Source organism: Silurus aristotelis (genome assembly GCF_946808225.1).
Source record: "Silurus aristotelis genome assembly, chromosome: 20".
NCBI classification, from domain to species: Eukaryota; Metazoa; Chordata; class Actinopteri; order Siluriformes; family Siluridae; genus Silurus; species Silurus aristotelis.
The window spans coordinates 1,485,208-1,504,651 of record NC_139593.1 but is presented as its reverse complement, the minus strand read 5'-3'; the positions used below and the strand labels follow the sequence as shown (position 1 = coordinate 1,504,651).

The window sequence follows — 19,444 nt, the reverse complement described above, 5'->3', positions numbered from 1 at the left end:
ACATCCTGAATTAGCTTGTTATGAAGTTGGGGTTGGAGTGTGGGGTGAGCCAGGATACAATCCCCTGGAGCAGAGTGGGGGTTAAGGGCCTTGCTCAAGGGCCCAACAGTGGCAGCTTGGCAGTGCTGGGGGCCAAACACCAGTTCTAATCAATAACCAAAGCTTAACTACTAAGACACTACTGCCCCATTACACATAATAACATTACATTACTATTATGACTGGTTTCTTTTAAGGTTTCATATTCATACAATCTCAGGAAGTATCTCCATGATACACTCACCACTGGATCACTCTTTAGAGATATAAATACAACTTTACATCTCAGTAAAGCTGCTTGTTTAAAGTGCATTCCTAATAAAACTGAAGTGATAAGACATAAAAATACAAATTTTACATGAAGAGGAGACAGACAGACAGACAGACAGACAGACAGACAGACAGACAGACAGAGACAGACAGACAGACAGACATACAGAAACAGACAGACAGACATACAGAAACAGACAGACAGACAGACAGACAGACAGACAGAGACAGGCAGACAGACATACAGAAACAGACAGACAGACATACAGAAACAGACAGACAGACAGACAGACAGACAGACAGACAGACAGACAGACAGACAGACCAGCAAATATTATGCTTTTAAAGCAAGATATTTTTTAAGAAATTGAAAGAAAGAAAGAAAGAAAGAAAGAAAGAAAGAAAGAAAGAAAGAAAGAAAGAAAGAAAGAAAAAAAAGGTTGTATACTGTGTACAAACATCACATTTGTAATTATGTACAACTTGATTGATGATTTTATTGATTTATTAATTGGTGTATTTCTCTTACAGATTTCCGGTTTAAGTGAACCGTCGCGAGGGGCGGACACTCGGTGAATTCTGATTGGCTGCTGAAAGCGGAAGTGTAGAGTGAAAGAAAGCGGAAGTAATGAGACGATTCACGGCGAACCCGAGTTGAATAAACTTCCGGCTCTGAGGTTTGGAAGTTTTGGAGTCTTGGAGCAGGTTTCTGGCCATGGCTTGGACACAGAAGATCTACAGGACGGTGCTGTTCGCGCTTTGGTCCTCGGTAATGTCCGCTTTTAATCCGAGTGAGGACAGCGAGCTGACTTTCCTGCTTCCTGCTGGAGCTTCCGAGTGTTTCTTCCAGACCACGCAGAAGAACGGAACCCTGGAGGTCGAGTACCAGGTACCTGCTTTTATACACTACATCAAGACTGTCTAGTGGACATGAAGATCACTATTTAAAGCGCTAGAGATCACTGGGTAGGGGGCGTGAGATCACTAGGTAGAGCGCTGGAGATCACTAGGTAGAGCGCTGGAGATCACTAGGTAGAGCGCTGGAGATCACTAGGTAGGGGGCGTGAGATCCCTAGGTAGAGCGCTGGAGATCACTAGGTAGGGGGCGTGAGATCACTAGGTAGAGCGCTGGAGATCACTAGGTAGAGCGCTGGAGATCACTAGGTAGGGGGCGTGAGATCCCTAGGTAGAGCGCTGGAGATCACTAGGTAGGGGGCGTGAGATCACTAGGTAGAGCGCTGGAGATCACTAGGTAGAGCGCTGGAGATCACTAGGTAGGGGGCGCTGGAGATCACTAGGTAGAGCGCGCTGGAGATCACTAGGTAGAGCGCGCTGGAGATCACTAGGTAGAGGGCGCTGGAGATCACTAGGTAGGGGGCGTGAGATCACTAGGTAGAGTGCTGGATATCACTAGGTAGAGGGCGCTGGAGATCACTAGGTAGAGGGCGCTGGATATCACTAGGTAGAGGGCGCTGGATATCACTAGGTAGAGCGCGCTGGATATCACTAGGTAGAGCGCGCTGGATATCACTAGGTAGAGCGCGCTGGATATCACTAGGTAGAGCGCGCTGGATATCACTAGGTAGAGCGCGCTGGAGATCACTAGGTAGAGCGCGCTGGAGATCACTAGGTAGAGCGCGCTGGAGATCACTAGGTAGAGCGCGCTGGAGATCACTAGGTAGGGGGCGTGAGATCACTAGGTAGAGCGCGCTGGAGATCACTAGGTAGGGGGCGTGAGATCACTAGGTAGAGGGCGCTGGAGATCACTAGGTAGAGGGCGCTGGAGATCACTAGGTAGAGGGCGCTGGAGATCACTAGGTAGAGGGCGCTGGAGATCACTAGGTAGAGGGCGCTGGAGATCACTAGGTAGAGGGCGCTGGAGATCACTAGGTAGAGGGCGCTGGAGATCACTAGGTAGAGGGCGCTGGAGATCACTAGGTAGAGGGCGCTGGAGATCACTAGGTAGAGGGCGCTGGAGATCACTAGGTAGAGGGCGCTGGAGGGCGCTGGCGCTGGAGATCACTATGTAGAGGGCGCTGGAAATCACTAGGTAGAGGGCGCTGGAGATCACTAGGTAGGGGGCGCTGGAGATCACTAGGTAGGGGGCGCTGGAGATCACTAGGTAGGGGGCGCTGGAGATCACTAGGTAGGGGGCGCTGGAGATCACTATGTAGAGGGCGCTGGAGATCACTATGTAGAGGGCGCTGGAGATCACTATGTAGAGGGCGCTGGAGATCACTAGGTAGAGGGCGCTGGAGATCACTATGTAGAGGGCGCTGGAGATCACTAGGTAGAGGGCGCTGGAGATCACTAGGTAGGGGGCGCTGGAGATCACTAGGTAGGGGGCGCTGGAGATCACTAGGTAGGGGGCGCTGGAGATCACTAGGTAGGGGGCGCTGGAGATCACTAGGTAGGGGGCGCTGGAGATCACTAGGTAGGGGGCGCTGGAGATCACTAGGTAGGGGGCGCTGGAGATCACTAGGTAGGGGGCGCTGGAGATCACTAGGTAGGGGGCGCTGGAGATCAGAAATAACTCTATAGATAAAAAGTTAAGTCTATCTATTAAGAGTTTTCCCGAGACAAGATTTACCTGGTTAACCGCTTTATCACAAAGTACGACATGAAGCTGTAAAAAGGTGAAACCGTAACATCATCATGTGAAGGAGGAGGTTTGTGATAAGAGCTGTGTGTTTAGTGGGTGGAGTGGGTAAAGAGCCCTATCCAGGTCCTGCTTCAAATCCGGAGTCACATCAAACCAGCTGTGGTGGGAACGTGTCTGGTAGCTTCCAGATGTTTGCTGTGCGTCGGAGCAGGAGTGTGAAGCAGCTGATTGGGTCGGGATTTTCTCATTCGGCAGTGAAAAGGGAAACGATCACTGATAGTATCTTTGAGCACAGGATACGGTGAGGCTGCTTCTGTATATCAAGATAAAGAGAGTTTGATTTCCTCCCTGTAACTGTCACTTCATCTTCATCACAGATGTTCTGCTTGGATGTAAAACATGATTTAATTGAACGAAGCAGTTTTACAGAAATAAATTGGGAATATACATTTTAAACAATTCAACACATTCCTGAGAATTAAAGCCGTGTGATGTGGAGAATCAAGAGTCGAGTCACAAACATTGAAATCTTCAATCTCACCACATCTCCTCTGACTTCAATTATCAGTGTGACACGAGGAAGAGAACTTGAGAGGAACCAGACTTCTCATCACCGGAGTGTGTCTGAATAATCTACACCGATAAGGCAGATCATTCTGACCACTGAGTGGTGAAGTGAAGAACACTGATGATCTTCATCATGGCACCTGTTAGCAGGTGGATTTATTTATTATGCAGCAGGTGAACATTTTCTCCTCAAAGTTGTTAGAAGCAGAAAAATGTTTGAGTGTAAGGATTTGAGTGAGTTTGTTTAATTGAGTCGTCTAGACGTCTGGGTCTCCAAAACTGCAGCTCGTGTGAGATGTTCCTGGTCTGAATCTATCAAAAGTGCTCCAAAGAAGGAACAGTGGTGAATCGGTGACAGGGTCGTGGGGGATGAGGCTCATTGATGCACGTGATGAGCAAAGGCTGGTCCGTGTGGTCCGATCCTCCTGTAGCTCAAATCTGCTGAAGAAGTTCATGCTGGTGAAGATGGACAGGTCAGGGAAAGGAGACCAACACAATAGTAGGCAGGTGGTCCTAATGTTATGCTTATCAGTGTGTATTTCCCCCTTCTATCGCTGTGTTGAAGTTCTGAACTGTTCACTGTTCACCTCCACAGTGATCTCATGTAGCTGAGATGATCGCTGGTTTTCTCCTAAGTGAACGTCGCTTGCACAGGAAAGTGAACCCGAGTGTCGAATGAACCCAGGGTCTTGGTCTATTGGTCGGAAACCAGGGTCCGGGTGCTGAGTTATGCTTTACATGGGACGTGTAAAGATCTAATCTGGGTCTAATCCGATTCGAGAGCAGCGAGAGCAAACTCGGAGTACACGTGGCAGTGCTCATCATCACAACACTAACGCAACGTGTCTCTTTTTACCTTTGTGTTCCGTTGAAAACAGTTGAGGCAGAAGAATCTATTCAAATGAAACCCTGATCACTTCAAATGTCACGTTCCTGCGTCTTCTGGAACGTGTCGTATGGACGTCAGTGCTCCCTGTGACTGCCATCTGTTTACGTGTTACAAAATTAGTCCTAAACTTTTTTTGTGTGTGTGTGTGTGTTTTGTGTAGGTAATTGCTGGAGCAGGTATGGACGTGGACTTCTCCATCATCTCCCCTCAAGGCGTCCACCTGGCCTCAGAGTTTCGCCGCTCCGACGGAGTTCACATGTGCGTTCTGATTGGCTCTCACGGTTTCTGCCCACCAACCAAAATGTTCTTCTGATGAAGTATGAGTCCACATGTATTTAAATACTGTGGACATAAAGGATATGTTTTAGTGTCATGAATATTAATATATACGGTTTAAGCTGTTAAGCTGCAGATCGGACCAATCGGACTGCAGTATTATGAAATACCTGATTGACATTTGGATGATGATGTGTTCAGGGTCGAGTCTACTGAAGCAGGAGATTACCAGATCTGCTTCGACAACAGCTTCAGCCGCTTCTCTGAGAAGATGGTGTTCTTTGAGGTCATTCTGGAGAACGCAGCCAGCGATACAGCGGGAGAGGATGACTGGATGGGGCTCGGAGAACCGGAGAACCTGCTGGAGTACAAGCTGGAGGACATTCGGGTAAAACAAAATGACAGTCAGAGAAACATCCAATAATATCTTGTACATTGTTCTAATCGCAGACCAGAGGATGTAAAGAGGAGCAGCGTGTAAACGCTAAAACACTGAACACGACTCATTTACATTTAATCAACCTAATACATACGTTTAAAACTGGAGAACCACTGACTCAGCTTCTACTGTATCTCCTCATCAGTGTAAATAGTGGATTGTGATTGGCTGGAAGGAGTTCAGGTGTAAATAGTGGATTGTGATTGGCTGGAAGGAGTTCAGGTGTGAATAGTGGATTGTGATTGGCTGGAGGGAGTTCAGGTGTGAATAGTGGATTGTGATTGGCTGGAAGGAGTTCAGGTGTGAATAGTGGATTGTGATTGGCTGGAAGGAGTTCAGGTGTGAATAGTGGATTGTGATTGGCTGGAAGGAGTTCAGGTGTGAATAGTGGATTGTGATTGGCTGGAAGGAGTTCAGGTGTGAATACTGTATTGTGATTGGCTGGAAGGAGTTCAGGTATGAATAGTGGATTGTGATTGGCTGGAAGGAGTTCAGGTGTGAATACTGCATTGTGATTGGCTGGAAGGAGTTCAGGTGTGAGATCAGAGCGTTGAACACGCAGGTAGTTTGCGTTTGTCATTTGAATCAAAATAAATGTGGCTGTTTATAAACACCTGTAACCATAGAAACATCCAGTTCCATCCAGAGTGAGGCGGCTGATTGTACACATTACCTAATGACCTCACTGAGCTCCATGGAGGAGTTTAGCATCTGGTGGAACTTGTGGGGATTTTGAAGCACAAGATGAATCTGTTGAACTGGAGAAGAAAGCGTTAATGCACCAGGAGTTAACAACAGCTTCATTATTAGTCGTTGTCCTCTTTCTGCTGCTGCCATTAGGGGGCGCCACAGCGTATTATCCTTCTCCATACTACTGTCCTCTACATCTGCCTTCAAACCAAAGTGTCAGTATTAGTAAGGGCTTGAAATAACTAATCTTCTGGCACTACTTTGTGTGTGTGTGTGTGTGTGTGTGTGTGTGTGTGTGTGTGTGTGTGTGTGTGTGTGTGTGTGTGTGTGTGTGTGTGTGTGTGTGTGTGTGTGTGTGTGTGTGTGTGTGTGTGTGTGTGATTCGGAGCAGTAGAACTAAAGTTCAGTCAGTTTAACTCTGAGAAGGTCAGCGACAGCTGGAACTCCTCCATGCAGTGAAGTGACCGTGGTATCGGGTGATCATCCACTTACACCTGGAGCTTCATCTTTATCATTAATTAGCCCAAGACTGGATTTCTGATTAGAAACGGCATGTGACTGCACAAGGACTTGGATCAGATTAGATAAATATCGTCAATATTAGAGTCAGAATCTTCTGTAGATTCATTAAAAATAGCGATGAATCTCAGCTGTGTGTGATATCTCAAACCTCACTTCATCTCCATGCAGGAGTCGATCGAGTCTGTGCACCGGCACCTGGAGAGAAGTCGGCAGATGCAGACGGTGCTGAGGGCATTCGAGGCTCGAGATCGTAACCTGCTGGAGAACAACCTGTGGCGGGTCTCCTTCTGGTCCTGTACCACGTTAGTAGCTATGCTCCTGGTTGCAGTCACTCAGGTCTACACGCTACGCCGCCTCTTCGACGACAATAGAAAGGTCCGATCCTGAGGACACGCCCCCTCCAAGGAATCAGTACTCATGGTGGAAGTGTCTGGAGCTCGGCCTGATACCTGTAAAATGACTCGTAGTGTAAAAGTGCCTTAAACATGCGGTGGCAGCTGCAGGATCAAACATGGCGACATCCTCCATTTCCTCAGACCGTTGAGAAGAACCGCCGTACTTCCTGAGCAGCACCATGTCGGTCCGCTTTATCACGAATAACATGATGGCTGTGACCGGGTCACGTCAGCCCGACACTGCCCTGATGTTATTCGTGATAAAAACACGGCCTTCTGTCACCTTTTATACAACATTATTTTTTCAAATTGAATGTTTTTAATGTCACCAATTTACTGCTGGGAAAATATAAACAATTATAGGGATGAAATGCAAACCAAAGTGTGTGGTGTTTAAGTGAGAAACATTGAAATGCGAAGCCACGGGATCAAAATTTCAACACAGCTGAGAGCCCCACACTGATCTTAACCCCCAAAAGTACCATGGTACAAGTTATGAGCCGGTAGTGGAATCATCTAGCAGGTAGCACATTAACCCTTTTTCCCTTCAGCTCTACTGAAAACGCTTCTGTAGCTAAATGTTGTATAAAATGTAGTACTTCAGGGGAAAATGTCATTCAGCCTGATTTATGTCTGGAAAAAAATTATAAACTTCAATAAACTGATGAATAATAAATAAAATAATGAATAAATTCAACACAGTTGAAGGAGAAACATCACTGGACTCTTTCCCACCGCATTGCCCTCATGTTTACTCCTGTAGCTTATAGAGTGAACCAGACGTCTGGGACCGGTCCATAAATCCAGAACTTCAGTGCACCGATGGTGGTAGTGGAACATTGGGACATTGGTGGTGGCGTTTGTGTGGTCGTGGGACATGTTTTTATTCATTAATCAAACATCTCACCATCATTTCTGTTTTCCAAATCAGTAAATAAATGAACAAACTGTATAGTGAGTCTGCCTTCATTAGTAAAACGCACTGACCTGCTCGGTATACAGTGTCATCATGGAACCAGAGAGAAGACAAAGTGGAAGCTGGTAGGACTTTTCTTCTCTTGATGACGGAAGGAGGGATATGAGACCTAAGAACTTGTTTCTTCGTCTTCCATTTGACTTTTTTTGAGCTGCAAGGAGGGGTGGAGTCTGCTGGATCTACAGTGTACAAGGTTTCTGCAGGTTTCACAAAGTCAAATTTAAGACTTTTTTTAAATGATGATTATTCTTTCTCCCATTAGGGGTCGCCACAGCAGATCATCCGTCTCCATACCCCCCTGTCCTCTACATCTGCCTCTTTCACACCAACTACCTGCATGTCTTCCTTTACCACATCCACATCCATTCTTTTCCTCCTTCCTGGTGTCTCCATCCTCAGCATTCTCCTACTGATATACCCCATGTCCCTCCTCTGCACATGTCCAAACCATCTCAATCTCACCCTCCTCACCTTGTCTCCAAAACGTCCTACATGCACTGTCCCGCTAATAAACTCATTTCTAATCCTGTCCATCGTCATCACTCCCAATGAACATCTCAACATCTTCAGCTCTGCTACCTCCAGCTCCACCTCCTGCCTTTTACTCAATGCCACTGTCTCTAAAAGACTCTTTAAGATGATTTAAAATGAAATGTAAAACCTGTATCATGATGTCAAAAACACGCACATGTTGTTAGCAACTGGTTAAGCCACATTTCACTAAACTTGCAGTTCACCATCGCTACAATAAAATCCGTTTCACGTCTGTGGTACAAGCTGAGAGATTCGTGCCAATAACAGGAAGCTGATTGGTTGTTGCATGTTGGTCTCATCTGTAGTCGTAATACAGCGAATTATATTTGGACCCACAACTACAAAGAACTACAACACCATTGGAATGTGCTGGGAGCAATTCAGTAGGCATCAGATGTCACGTTACATGGACATCGGAAAATCAAGACCTTTTCAAAAACTATTTGAGGCCTAAATTGAGACATGAATGTAAAACAAACTATGTTCATCAGGAAGCTGGGGATGTTCTACAGATAAAGAATGAAGAATGGGAGTGGGGCATCTAGCTGAAAAAGATCATGTGCTGAACATTAACTTGGTCCTACTGTCCATGTGCCTTTCTAACTGCTGCTAAATATACAAAACATCTCTTCCTGGCTTTCAGGAACTCTACACTGACTGTGTGTGTGTCTTCAGTGTAAAACCACTTCCTGTTTATCTCAGGATACATGATGTTCTCACAGTGATGTTCTCACAACGTACCATCGTAAAGTCTGATCATTAAATTGCAGAACGTGTAGACAAAGAAATAAGCATCAAAAATATTTCCAAGAGTAAAATATCACTGAACGTTCATGTGGTTCTTCTCCAAACAGTTGTGTGAAACATCACAATTTTCCCCAAAAACTTGAATTTCCAAAACATTGTTCCAGCATGACAGAGTAGACATGGTTGCTGGAGTGGAAAAGCTCAAGTGACCTACACGAAGCCCTGACCTCCTCAATCCCAGTGAAACTGGAGACTCCTTACCTTTTAACCTGAGTGTGAATGTACTGATGGATGAAGGAGACACCACATGTCTATAGGCTGCACCAGATGTTGGTGAGAATCCATGCAGAAATCAAACCAAACATCGACACAAGTTATGTGTAATGATGTGAAATGACGGAGACAAAAAAATGTTGAACACGTTGTATTTAATACTCAACATCTTCTCAGGTGGAATTTTAACCCATTGTTCTCCACAAACACTCGTCAAATCTTGAATGTTCCGTGGCCTCCGCTATTAACTCTGATCTTTATAAATTAATAGGATTCAAGGCAGGTAATTGGCTGGAACATTCTAGCAGCTTTATTTTCTTTCTTTGAAACCACTTGAGTTTCCTCTCTTTAAAACAATTGTACCTGCTACAGTAAGTCCAGGTATTTCTGAAGCTCTCCACAAGTGGTCCTTGGCTCTTGGACAACTCTTCTGATATTCTTTTTACTCCTCTGTCAGAAATCTTGTGAGGAACACCTGGTCATGACCGGTTTATGGTGAAATCATGTTCTTTTCACATCTGGATTATGGCCCCAACAGTGCTCACTGGAACATTCAGAGGTTTAGAAATCCTGCTGTAACCAATGCCATCAGCATGTTTTGCAACAATGAGGTTGTGAAGGTCTTGAGGAAGCTCTTAGTTTTTACCCATCATGAGATGTTTCTTGTGTGAAACCTTGGTCAAGGAACACGTTTATACAGGCCATCAGTTTGGTCTATGTGTGGGCTGCATGGGTTGTTACCAACACCTGATCAAATGTTCATGTCAATCGCACCTTTAAAAATATATTTACTGAGAAATATAGTGACGTGTTCAAGACTTGTTTCCCCTGCTGTATATATACTGTATATCACACACCATAAAGTGCATGTGTGCAAACAGTGGTGCAAACAGTCCAAAGACAACACAAGATAGTGCATGACAACAAAAAAATAGCTCCGCCAGTAAACCTGTTGTAACAAAACAAAGTAAACAGTAGCACAAATCCAAACAAAATATTGTGCAAAGAGCAAATAGCAGCAGTCCAGGAAGATGTGCAAAAACACCATGTAAACAGTTTATGGTAATAAAGTGATGTGAGTGAATCTGTACTGAATCATGGATGTGCGAAGTGGGTACGAGTGTGTGTTTGAGTCCGGGTTGTACAGATCAGTTACACAGTTGTGTGTGATCCATCGATGTTCAGTGGAGAATGGTCACTCTGTGCTCTCCTAAAATCCACAACCATCTCTTTAGTTTTGTCGACGTTCAGAGACGGGTTGTTGCTCCACACCAGGCTGTTAACCATTGCGCCTCCTCTCTTTATGCTGACTCATTGTTCTTGCTGATGAGACCCAGCACGGTCGTGTCATCGGCGAGCTTGATGATGTGATTTGAGCTGTTCGTTGCTACACAGTCGTATGTCTGACGTCTAGACGTCTAGACGTCACAATTAGTCAAACTCGCTCAAATCCTTAAGCTTGCACATTTTTCTGCTTCTAACATCAACTTTGAGGACAAAATGTTCACCTGCTGCCTGATAAATAAATCCACCCACGATCAGGTGCCATGATGAAGAGATCATCAGTGTTCTTCACTTCACCATTCAGAATGTTAGAATGTTATGTCATAATACCATAATATCTGTGTACACTAATAACTGTATTACGACAATTGAGTCTAATAAATGAACTGTACCAAAATTAAACCGAACTGTGGCTTAAAAACCAATGTACATATAAATATATACATATACAGTGTCTCACAAACACCCCTCACATTTCAGCAACCAGTTTAGTGTCTTCTCAATGGACAAAACTATTGAAATGAAACTTGGATATATATATTTTAGTGTCAATGTTCAGTTTGTACAGATTTACTGTCCTCTGAAAATAACAACATACAATTGTACATTATACTATAGTACTAAATACCTGGCAACCAAAGTGAGTAAACCCTCAGTGATAACAGCACCAGCACCAAGTGATACCAGTTTCCAAAAGTTTTAAATAAAAGCTGTGAAAACTCATGTACATATTTCAGCAATAATCAGCAATTTTTCTTTTTGTTTATTTTTAACACGTTTGCAAACATGTCGAAGAAACAACTTATGGGGTTTTGTTTGTAGAATTTGAAGAAAAAGAATTGAATCTATTTTGGAATAAAACTGTAACATAAAGAAACGTGGAAAAAGTAAAGCTCTGTGATTATTTTCAGCACGCAATGTATGCGGGCTGGAAAAACACACCCAGTCACATGACACAGCGATGCCACGGAGCTGAATCTGCACCTTCGCTGGGTTGAAGGGTCCCATTACACTGAACATTTCCAGCAAACTATAGACTATAGACCTGAGAGGAAGAGAGAGAGAGAGAGAGAGAGAGAGAGAGAGAGAGAGAGAGAGAGAGAGAGAGAGATTGAGTGTAGCAATATGTCTGCAGTAAGTTGTGAAAGGCAGCAGTTGTAGCAGGACAGTCCAGTGGTAGTAACAGAGGACTGTTTGTATATAATAATATCCCCACATGGTCACAGTGCTGGACAGTGGTGTTGATCTGCTCCTAATAACTGGACATGTATGGTTTCAGTGTGAAATTCAGGTCATGAGTGAATGTAATGAACCCAGAAATCAGCAACTCAAATAATTCAGTTCCCAACATGACACTGTACAGTAAGATACATAATTAGCTCAACTTTTCTTAGCTAGCTAGCTCACGAATACATTATCTCATGGACCTTCTGGCAGTTAAATTTTTTAAACCACACAGGACCTCAAATCTCTGAGGATTTTCAGTTTGTTCTTCTGAGTCTTTATGAGGAGTTCCGTGGTTCAAGCTGAACCTTCTGAGCAACTCTGATGAATTAAAATGTGAACCTGAAAAATGTTCTAGGGTTTAGGATCAGCTTCTCAAATGTATACAATCTGTCCATTTTGTAAAGGTCAGCAGAGATGATGCAAGTGTTTCAACATCTTCAGTAGGAGGTCCATGAGGTTGAGTAACTTGGAAACAGCAGATTGGCAAAAAAAAAAGGAAATAATCAAAGTGGAAATTGAGACGGATGATATTTCATTTTAGGGACAAACTCAAAAGCATTTCAAGCAGTAACACGGCTGGAAAAAAGTCTTTATTAAGCTAAAGTTCAGTTCAGGATGAAGATCTTTAACGTCGTCTTCTTCTACCTGATCTCAGGTCAGTTACTAAAATTGAGATTCAAAGCTACATTTAACTGTGTGTGTGTGTGTGTGTGTGTGTGTGTGTGTGTGTGTGTGTGTGTGTGTGTGTGTGTGTGTGTGTGTGTGTAATCTATAAAAAATAATTGTTAGATGTTGCTGTAGATAAATTCTCTAAAACTGCCAAAACATGAAAAATTTAACAAAAAACATGTTTTTCTGTGAGTAGTAACAGATGCACATCCTCTTTTATGTTAAATCTGGAAAGGGGTAAAGCAGTGGTTAGAACATCTGTCATCTAACTGGATCATCATTATAACAGTGAAGAACACATACATTATATGGCCAACATTTGTGGACATCTGAGAATAAGTTCGGTGTGTGTTTCTTTATTAACATCCCATTCCACAAGTCTGATTTTTGGTTCTTCAGTGGAAAACTACAGTATGTTTTAGAGTTTTTGAATGGTCTAATAAATATAGAATTCTAAAAATACTGTATTATATATTTAACAACTTAACAGCTTAATGGAGAAATATTGATTATTATTAGTGAAACCGAACTCAACATACGGCATGAAGACTAAATATTTTTGTGAAACTTTTAAAGTAATTACGGTGTTTTAAATGATGGAAATCATCAGGACACCAAACGGAAGGTTTGCTCTGTTTCCACACGGACGGTTTTAATCGCCGGATATGAGCATCATGGCGGATTTTGATGCTGATTTGAGATTCAGTGCATCAGTAAAACAAATGTTTAGTGATTCAAAATAAAATTTTGCTGGAGTTTCTAGTTTTGGTTTATACACACACACACACACGCACACACACGCACACACACACACACACACACACACACACACACACACACACATACATACATATATATATATATATATATATATATATATATATATATACACTGCATGTATAAACCAATCAGCAGGCATTCTTCGGCAGTTTGCGCTACAGGAGCTCATCTGTTGGATCAGACCACACGGACCAGCCTTTACTGTTGTATATATCAGAATCCGAATAATTTATTGATCCCATAGGAAAATTGTTGGGTTGCAGTTGCTAATAGAAAAATTTAACTAAAGGTTAAAGTAAAAAAAAAAAAGTGAAATTAGAAGAAAAAAGTCAGACTACAATAATAGTTGAAATATTGCAAATAATTCCCAAAGATATGAACATTCTATAAGTGTGGTATGAAAATTTACATTATATATAATTATATTTATAATATAAATAATATTTATATATTATCTATATTGTATATCCTCAATATTGTCCAGCTGTTCAACACTGTATAGTTTGATGGCCACAAGCAGAAATGTGTTGCATTGTGGTTATATTATTGGTTATGTAATTGGTTATGTAATTGTGATATCTTTCCTTCGGTAGGCCCCGTGAGCTGCTATGATGTCTCCGCTTTCATTGGAGGTCAAGTCAAAATCCACTGCTTTCCCAATACCGATGTGTATTTCTGCAAATTTAATGCAAGATCTCAGTGTGAGCAAAGAAGGATTAATAACGACAGATTTACTTTGGGCGAGTCTAAAGGTTCGGTTCAAATTACCATCAGGAACCTGAGCTTACAGGATGCTGGAATGTACGAGTGTGGAGACCAGCGATCGTGGCGTTATAACATTCAACTAAAAGTGAATAATGGTGAGGAAATTCTATGTATTTATGTTAAGTTTTACAATAATTCAGATTGAACAGATGACCTGAGATTTAGTTTAGAATGTGATTTATACCTGATTTGCTCCTGTTCGCTGAGAGAAACGATTGTCTACTAATTCAGTTTGTGTGATTGACAGATCCATGTTGTACTGGGACACAATCAGTGAGAAGATCTCTGGGACAGAATGTGATGATCAACTGCTCCTATCCAGTAGAGTTCAAAAACAGCTTAAAGTACTTATACAAACTGGAAGGTGAAAGTGAAAACCAACTGATCTACACCAGTGGAACCCAACAGAATCAGGAGGGCAGGTTCTCCATTTCCGTTGACGAGAGGAAAAACGTTTTCCGTGTGAACATTAATGATTTGAGAGAAGATGATAAAGGGGTTTATTCCTGTGTATTGTGGGAAAGAGATACATCAGTTGGTTATTACTCCTTTTTCAGAGAGATTCACCTCCAAGTTACTGGTGAGACAATTCTACCATTTAGTAAAGTTATTGAGATGAACGACCCTCTGTAGATGTTGCTCACCACTTTTTGGTGTATGATTTGACTCATCTGAGATCTGTGATGAACCTTTTGGTCTGAAGTGACTAAACTACTTGTGTTTTTATAATATATGAACATGGATGAAAATGATGGACTCAAATAGGAGAAGAGAATCCAGATGGCACTTTAAACACACGTCACCCTGGTAAGCTGTTACAACACACACTGTGTGAACTTGTGGGTTTGTTCTGATGTCCATGCTGTAATAAATGCTGTATGAATAAGAATCAATTCCTCGTCCTGGTTTCTCAGTCAACACCATCATCAGCATGTGCATCTGCGTGAGTCTGCTGCTTCTGATTGGAGCGTTTGTTCTCGTTTACAAACTGAAAGGGAGAAAGACACAAGGTACTACTTCCTATCACACACACACACACACACACACACACACACACACACACACACACACACATATAGCCATTTATCATTAACAGTCCATTACTTGTTTTTTTTCCTGTAGGCTCTCCCTCTTTTATTGGGCGAACAGAGGGAAATGACTCGGTAAGAAACAACCTTCTGTAACAAGACTTTACTGCCTCAAACCTCCTGCTCAGAAAGCAGGAGGTTTGGTGGTGAACTGCTTTTGGAGTTCTTTCTGTCTTCAGTGGTGGTTTGCTTGGGACAGCTATAGCTGGAGTGATAACATCTGGACAGATTACTACACTAGAGAAGAGTTCGAACGATTGATCTCAACGATTTTGGGCATTTTTTTATTAATCAGCATCTCTCGATTGTTCTGCAGATAAGTCTGATTATTAGGTAGCAGAATCCGACACACCAAACCGTGCAGTATGTTCTGTGCTTACCTGAGAGAACATCACTCTCCAATACCAGCAGGTGGCAGTAATCTGGATTTGGCGTCCGAACAGGAAAACCGGAAGAGCTTCAGAGTTTATACCTGTCATGATCGCGCTTCCTGTAGCTATATTCAATCATGTCAGTTGCAAAGACAAGAGCAAGAATGACAGCGCTCATTCGCTAAGCTCAATAGCCGATCGAAGTTCTCTTTTTCGCCGACGAGCTTCGCTAAAATCAGGGCATAAATCGGGCTTTGAGTTTTTATCCCTCGTTCTTAATTCAGCCTCATATTATTCGTTGGTTAGGTCTGATGCTTCTTTCGGAAAGATATTGTGAGTTTTTGTAACTGTATTGTTAGCCATCCTTCAGCCAGCTGTAGTTTAGGCTGCAGGTTGGCATGGCAACCAAAACCTGCTAACAAGCACACTGATTGGACAGGCTGTGTTGTACAATACATTTTCATTTGAGCAATTTCCTGTAGCACGGCCTATTAATTAATTGTTAGATGAAATGAGATGAAGGATGAAAAGATGTATTGTGTTTTAGCCATTGGCTTCTAAATATCACCTGGACCAGAGAAAAACCCATATCGGTTGACCTCTACCTTTTTACCTGTATTATGCAATGAACAGGGAACTAAAAATCTACTACAACTAAATAACAGAATAGGTGTTAGTTTGTTTTGATAGGTGCTGGCAGTGCCTCTGTAGTTCCTCTGTAGTTCCATTGCAGTTCCTCTGCAGCAGTATTTTCACCTGTCTATTTTAAGCAGCATTAAGCAGTTTACATATTGAAGCACTAAACTGTAAACTCCGCCTAGTGTTGCTATGATGGTTTTTGTGTGTTTACTGGAAGTCTTCTCCCCAGCGTGGAATGTTTTATTCTGATTTATTGTTGATGTTGTTTGGTTTCAGGCTGCTGCTGCTGCTGCTGCTGCTGCTGCTGCTGCTGCTGCTGCTGCCGCCGCTGCCACCAATAACGATTATCAAAATAGTCCACCACATCGTCTATCCGTCAGCATCGTTTACCAAAACCTGACACCCGACACCAGCCAATCAGACTCCGTGTACCAGCATCTAGACCCAAATGCCATCCAATCGTTCTACCAGAGACTCAACCCAAACACTACTGGAAACTAAATGGATCTTGTTGAGTTGGAGCTTAGCTCTAGAAATTTAGCTCACGTCAATAAAGTCTGTTAAATTAATTCATTTGGAAAGCTCTGATTGGTCCTAGTTTTTTAAACATGAAATATAATAATTACATGTTAAAATGTTACATTCGAGTTCAATATAAATCTGCAGTCAGTTTGGGGTCCGAATAAATGGGGGCAAATGTGAAGAATTTTTACTTTGCTACATTTATATAACAAGGTGTTAATATACTTGACAAAACCTAACCTGGAGATCCAGACTGAAGAGCAAACGAAGCCGTTTTAAAAAGGACACTGAGAAGGTGGTGAAGAAGGCACATTAACCCCTTTTCCACAGAAGAAATCCAGATTGCCCTCTCACCTTCTTCTCCATCGAAATCATCCTGATATGGAACATCTCGTCACAAGTAGAAACACCACCAGTTTGGATATTTTTCTGAGAGGCTGAATGGTTGGACACCAGTGAACATCTGTGGAACCTGGAAGACTCTGTAATGCAGAGTGAATGCTAGGAGGACAACAAGGACTCCAGACCGATCGGATCCAATTCTGTACAGAGATCTACACAATCCTACACTGAACTCACCTGTCATTTGTGTCTTCCGTTTTGTTCGCAGTTTTGTTAGATTTCACTTTAATACCTGCAAATGTATAATTCAGAATTGGAAAAAAAGATGAAGTGATAACGGTGCACCTGCGTAGATGTGAATTAGATCGAAACAAATTGCCAGTATATACCAGTGTGGTCATTAGCGTGTTTACACACGGCATGACTGCATGTAGGATGGTGGCCATAACATGAATATTACATTAGCATTTTTTATAATCAATTATTTAGTGTTTTTTTTTTGTGTTTGCTTTGTGCTATTAACAAATGTTAGACTTTAAAACAAAACTTTGTTCTGTATTTATATTCATAAGCAAGAAAATCCATGAGGTCAAATGAGGTTCTCTTTTTTGAGTCTGGTTCCTGTCAAGTTTTCTTCCTCATACCATCTCAGGGAGATTTTCCTTCAGTCACCACCTGCTCGCTGATTAGAGATAAACATACAGACGCTAAACTTAAAGCTACTAAACGTATACATTCTCACTTTATCTCTGTGACTTACTTTGTCCATTGTTAAATGCGCTACATGACTAAAATTAAATTGAATAAGTTATTATCATGACGTTCACTGACACTTCATCATAATGCTTCAACATCTCCATGCTCTCCACATGGCACAGACACAGCAATGATCAAATTCACACCATTTTATTTTGCCTCTGGGGATTCCTACTAAACTACATGTCAGCTTACATTAGCTAGACAGGTAACGAACTAGCATGTTAGCATGGGTTACAGAGCATATCAATAATTAAAAGTGATTTAAACCCTGTTTTGTACAATCACAAACAGCATTTCTTAGAGATTTATAAGAAAAATCAGAGATTCATAAGATCTGCTGAGTTTGCAATGACCTAAAAGTATAAAGCTGTGGCTAATCAATGATGCTAACAATGTTAGCATACACGGGCTGATAAAAGCATATTTTTTATTTACAAAAAAAAACACAAAACATATGCTGAATTAAAAAAATACAAATCACTAAGCTGTCACTGACTTTTCCAAACCCCTGAGGTAAACGAGAGTAAATGATCTCTGAGGTAAATGATCTCTGAGGTAAACGAGAGTAAACAATCTCTGAGGTAAATGATCTCTGAGGTAAACGAGAGTAAACAATCTCTGAGGTAAATGATCTCTGAGGTAAACAAGAGTAAACAATCTCTGAGGTAAATGATCTCTGAGGTAAACGAGAGTAAACAATCTCTGAGGTAAATTATCTCTGAGGTAAACGAGAGTAAATGATCTCTGAGGTAAACGAGAGTAAACAATCTCTGAGGTAAATTATCTCTGAGGTAAACGAGAGTAAATTATCTCTGAGGTAAACGATTTCTGAGGTAAAATCCCGCCACGAAAGGGGCGAGGTCTCATCCTACAACCTCATTGGTCAAATCTACCGCCAAATACAAGTCCACTGATGCGATTGGTCCAAAGACATCAGGCGAGCTATCACAGCGTTACCTGATTGTTTGAAACGATTAACACGGAGACCCAAAATGGCGGCCGTTATCGAATTTATCGTCATAATATAAACACAAGTGAAAAAAAAATCTAAATAAAAAAATAAACATGATTTTTTTTTGTTAACTCACATTATAGGGTTTTTCTTCCCTTTATAATACTTTATGAAATATATATGTAATTCATGTTATTTCGGAATAGATACTGTCTTATGTTTCTAAATTAGGAAGAAAAATACAATTAATTCATAAAAAAAACAAAAATTAAACTCCAATTAATTATAAAAAAAAATTAAATCTGGTACATCTTTTTTTAACAATTAACACTAATTTGTGGCAAAAGATCAATAATATTTTTCAATAATAATAATAATAATTATTATTATATTATAATTATAATACACCCAAGCACCATATGTCAAAATGAAGGTAACATTTACAAATAAATTTAATTCCATTATTAACTAATAATAAAACATTTAGATTACATACATTGAATTATTAAAGTACTGATTATGTATTTATTTATTTCCCTATTTAATAAACTTGCCAGCGCAGTGATGAGGAGAAAAAAATTCATTCTAATTGAATGCGTCACAGAAATGAACATGATGGTATTGATCATTTACATGTTTTCTGTAAAAACTTTCTTTCGGCTTCTCCCATTAGGTGGCGCCACAGCGGATCATCCGTATTCATGATCCGCATTTTGGATTTGGCGTGTTTTTAAGCTGGATGCCCTTCCTAACATAACCCTCCCCATTTATCCCGGCTTGTGACCGGCGCTAAGAGTGACCTGGCTTGTGCAACCCTAATGGCTGGG

The 19,444-nt window shown here is 41.7% G+C and overlaps 2 protein-coding genes and 1 long non-coding RNA gene across 3 annotated transcripts; all 3 read left to right on the top strand.

Moving 5' to 3' along the window:
• Positions 1-906: 906 nt before the first annotated feature.
• On the top strand, positions 907-7,641 carry tmed1b (transmembrane p24 trafficking protein 1b). Its single transcript, XM_083521801.1, has 4 exons — positions 907-1,198; positions 4,528-4,625; positions 4,845-5,031; positions 6,463-7,641. Exons 1-4 carry the CDS (start codon positions 1,025-1,027, stop codon positions 6,679-6,681), a joined length of 678 nt encoding a protein of 225 aa, XP_083377927.1. The 5' UTR covers positions 907-1,024; the 3' UTR covers positions 6,682-7,641.
• LOC310715396 lies at positions 3,248-4,374 on the top strand. The gene is made up of 2 exons (XR_014530311.1): positions 3,248-3,985; positions 4,074-4,374. It is a non-coding gene; the product is annotated as an uncharacterized lncRNA (long non-coding RNA).
• Positions 7,642-12,221: 4,580 nt separating the features above from the next.
• On the top strand, positions 12,222-17,500 carry LOC310715391 (polymeric immunoglobulin receptor-like). Its single transcript, XM_083521799.1, has 7 exons — positions 12,222-12,385; positions 13,773-14,039; positions 14,192-14,524; positions 14,710-14,751; positions 14,859-14,954; positions 15,067-15,107; positions 16,319-17,500. Exons 1-7 carry the CDS (start codon positions 12,346-12,348, stop codon positions 16,541-16,543), a joined length of 1,044 nt encoding a protein of 347 aa, XP_083377925.1. The 5' UTR covers positions 12,222-12,345; the 3' UTR covers positions 16,544-17,500.
• Positions 17,501-19,444: the final 1,944 nt, after the last annotated feature.

Coding starts and splice junctions, on each gene's coding strand:
- LOC310715391 (XM_083521799.1), top strand. CDS start 12,346: ATGAAGATCTTTAACGTCGTCTTCTTCTACCTGATCTCAG. Junction 14,525..14,709: donor GATTCACCTCCAAGTTACTG/GTGAGACAATTC, acceptor GGACTCAAATAG/GAGAAGAGAATCCAGATGGC. Junction 15,108..16,318: donor GAACAGAGGGAAATGACTCG/GTAAGAAACAAC, acceptor GTTTGGTTTCAG/GCTGCTGCTGCTGCTGCTGC.
- tmed1b (XM_083521801.1), top strand. CDS start 1,025: ATGGCTTGGACACAGAAGATCTACAGGACGGTGCTGTTCGCGCTTTGG. Junction 4,626..4,844: donor CGCTCCGACGGAGTTCACAT/GTGCGTTCTGAT, acceptor TGATGTGTTCAG/GGTCGAGTCTACTGAAGCAG. Junction 5,032..6,462: donor ACAAGCTGGAGGACATTCGG/GTAAAACAAAAT, acceptor ATCTCCATGCAG/GAGTCGATCGAGTCTGTGCA.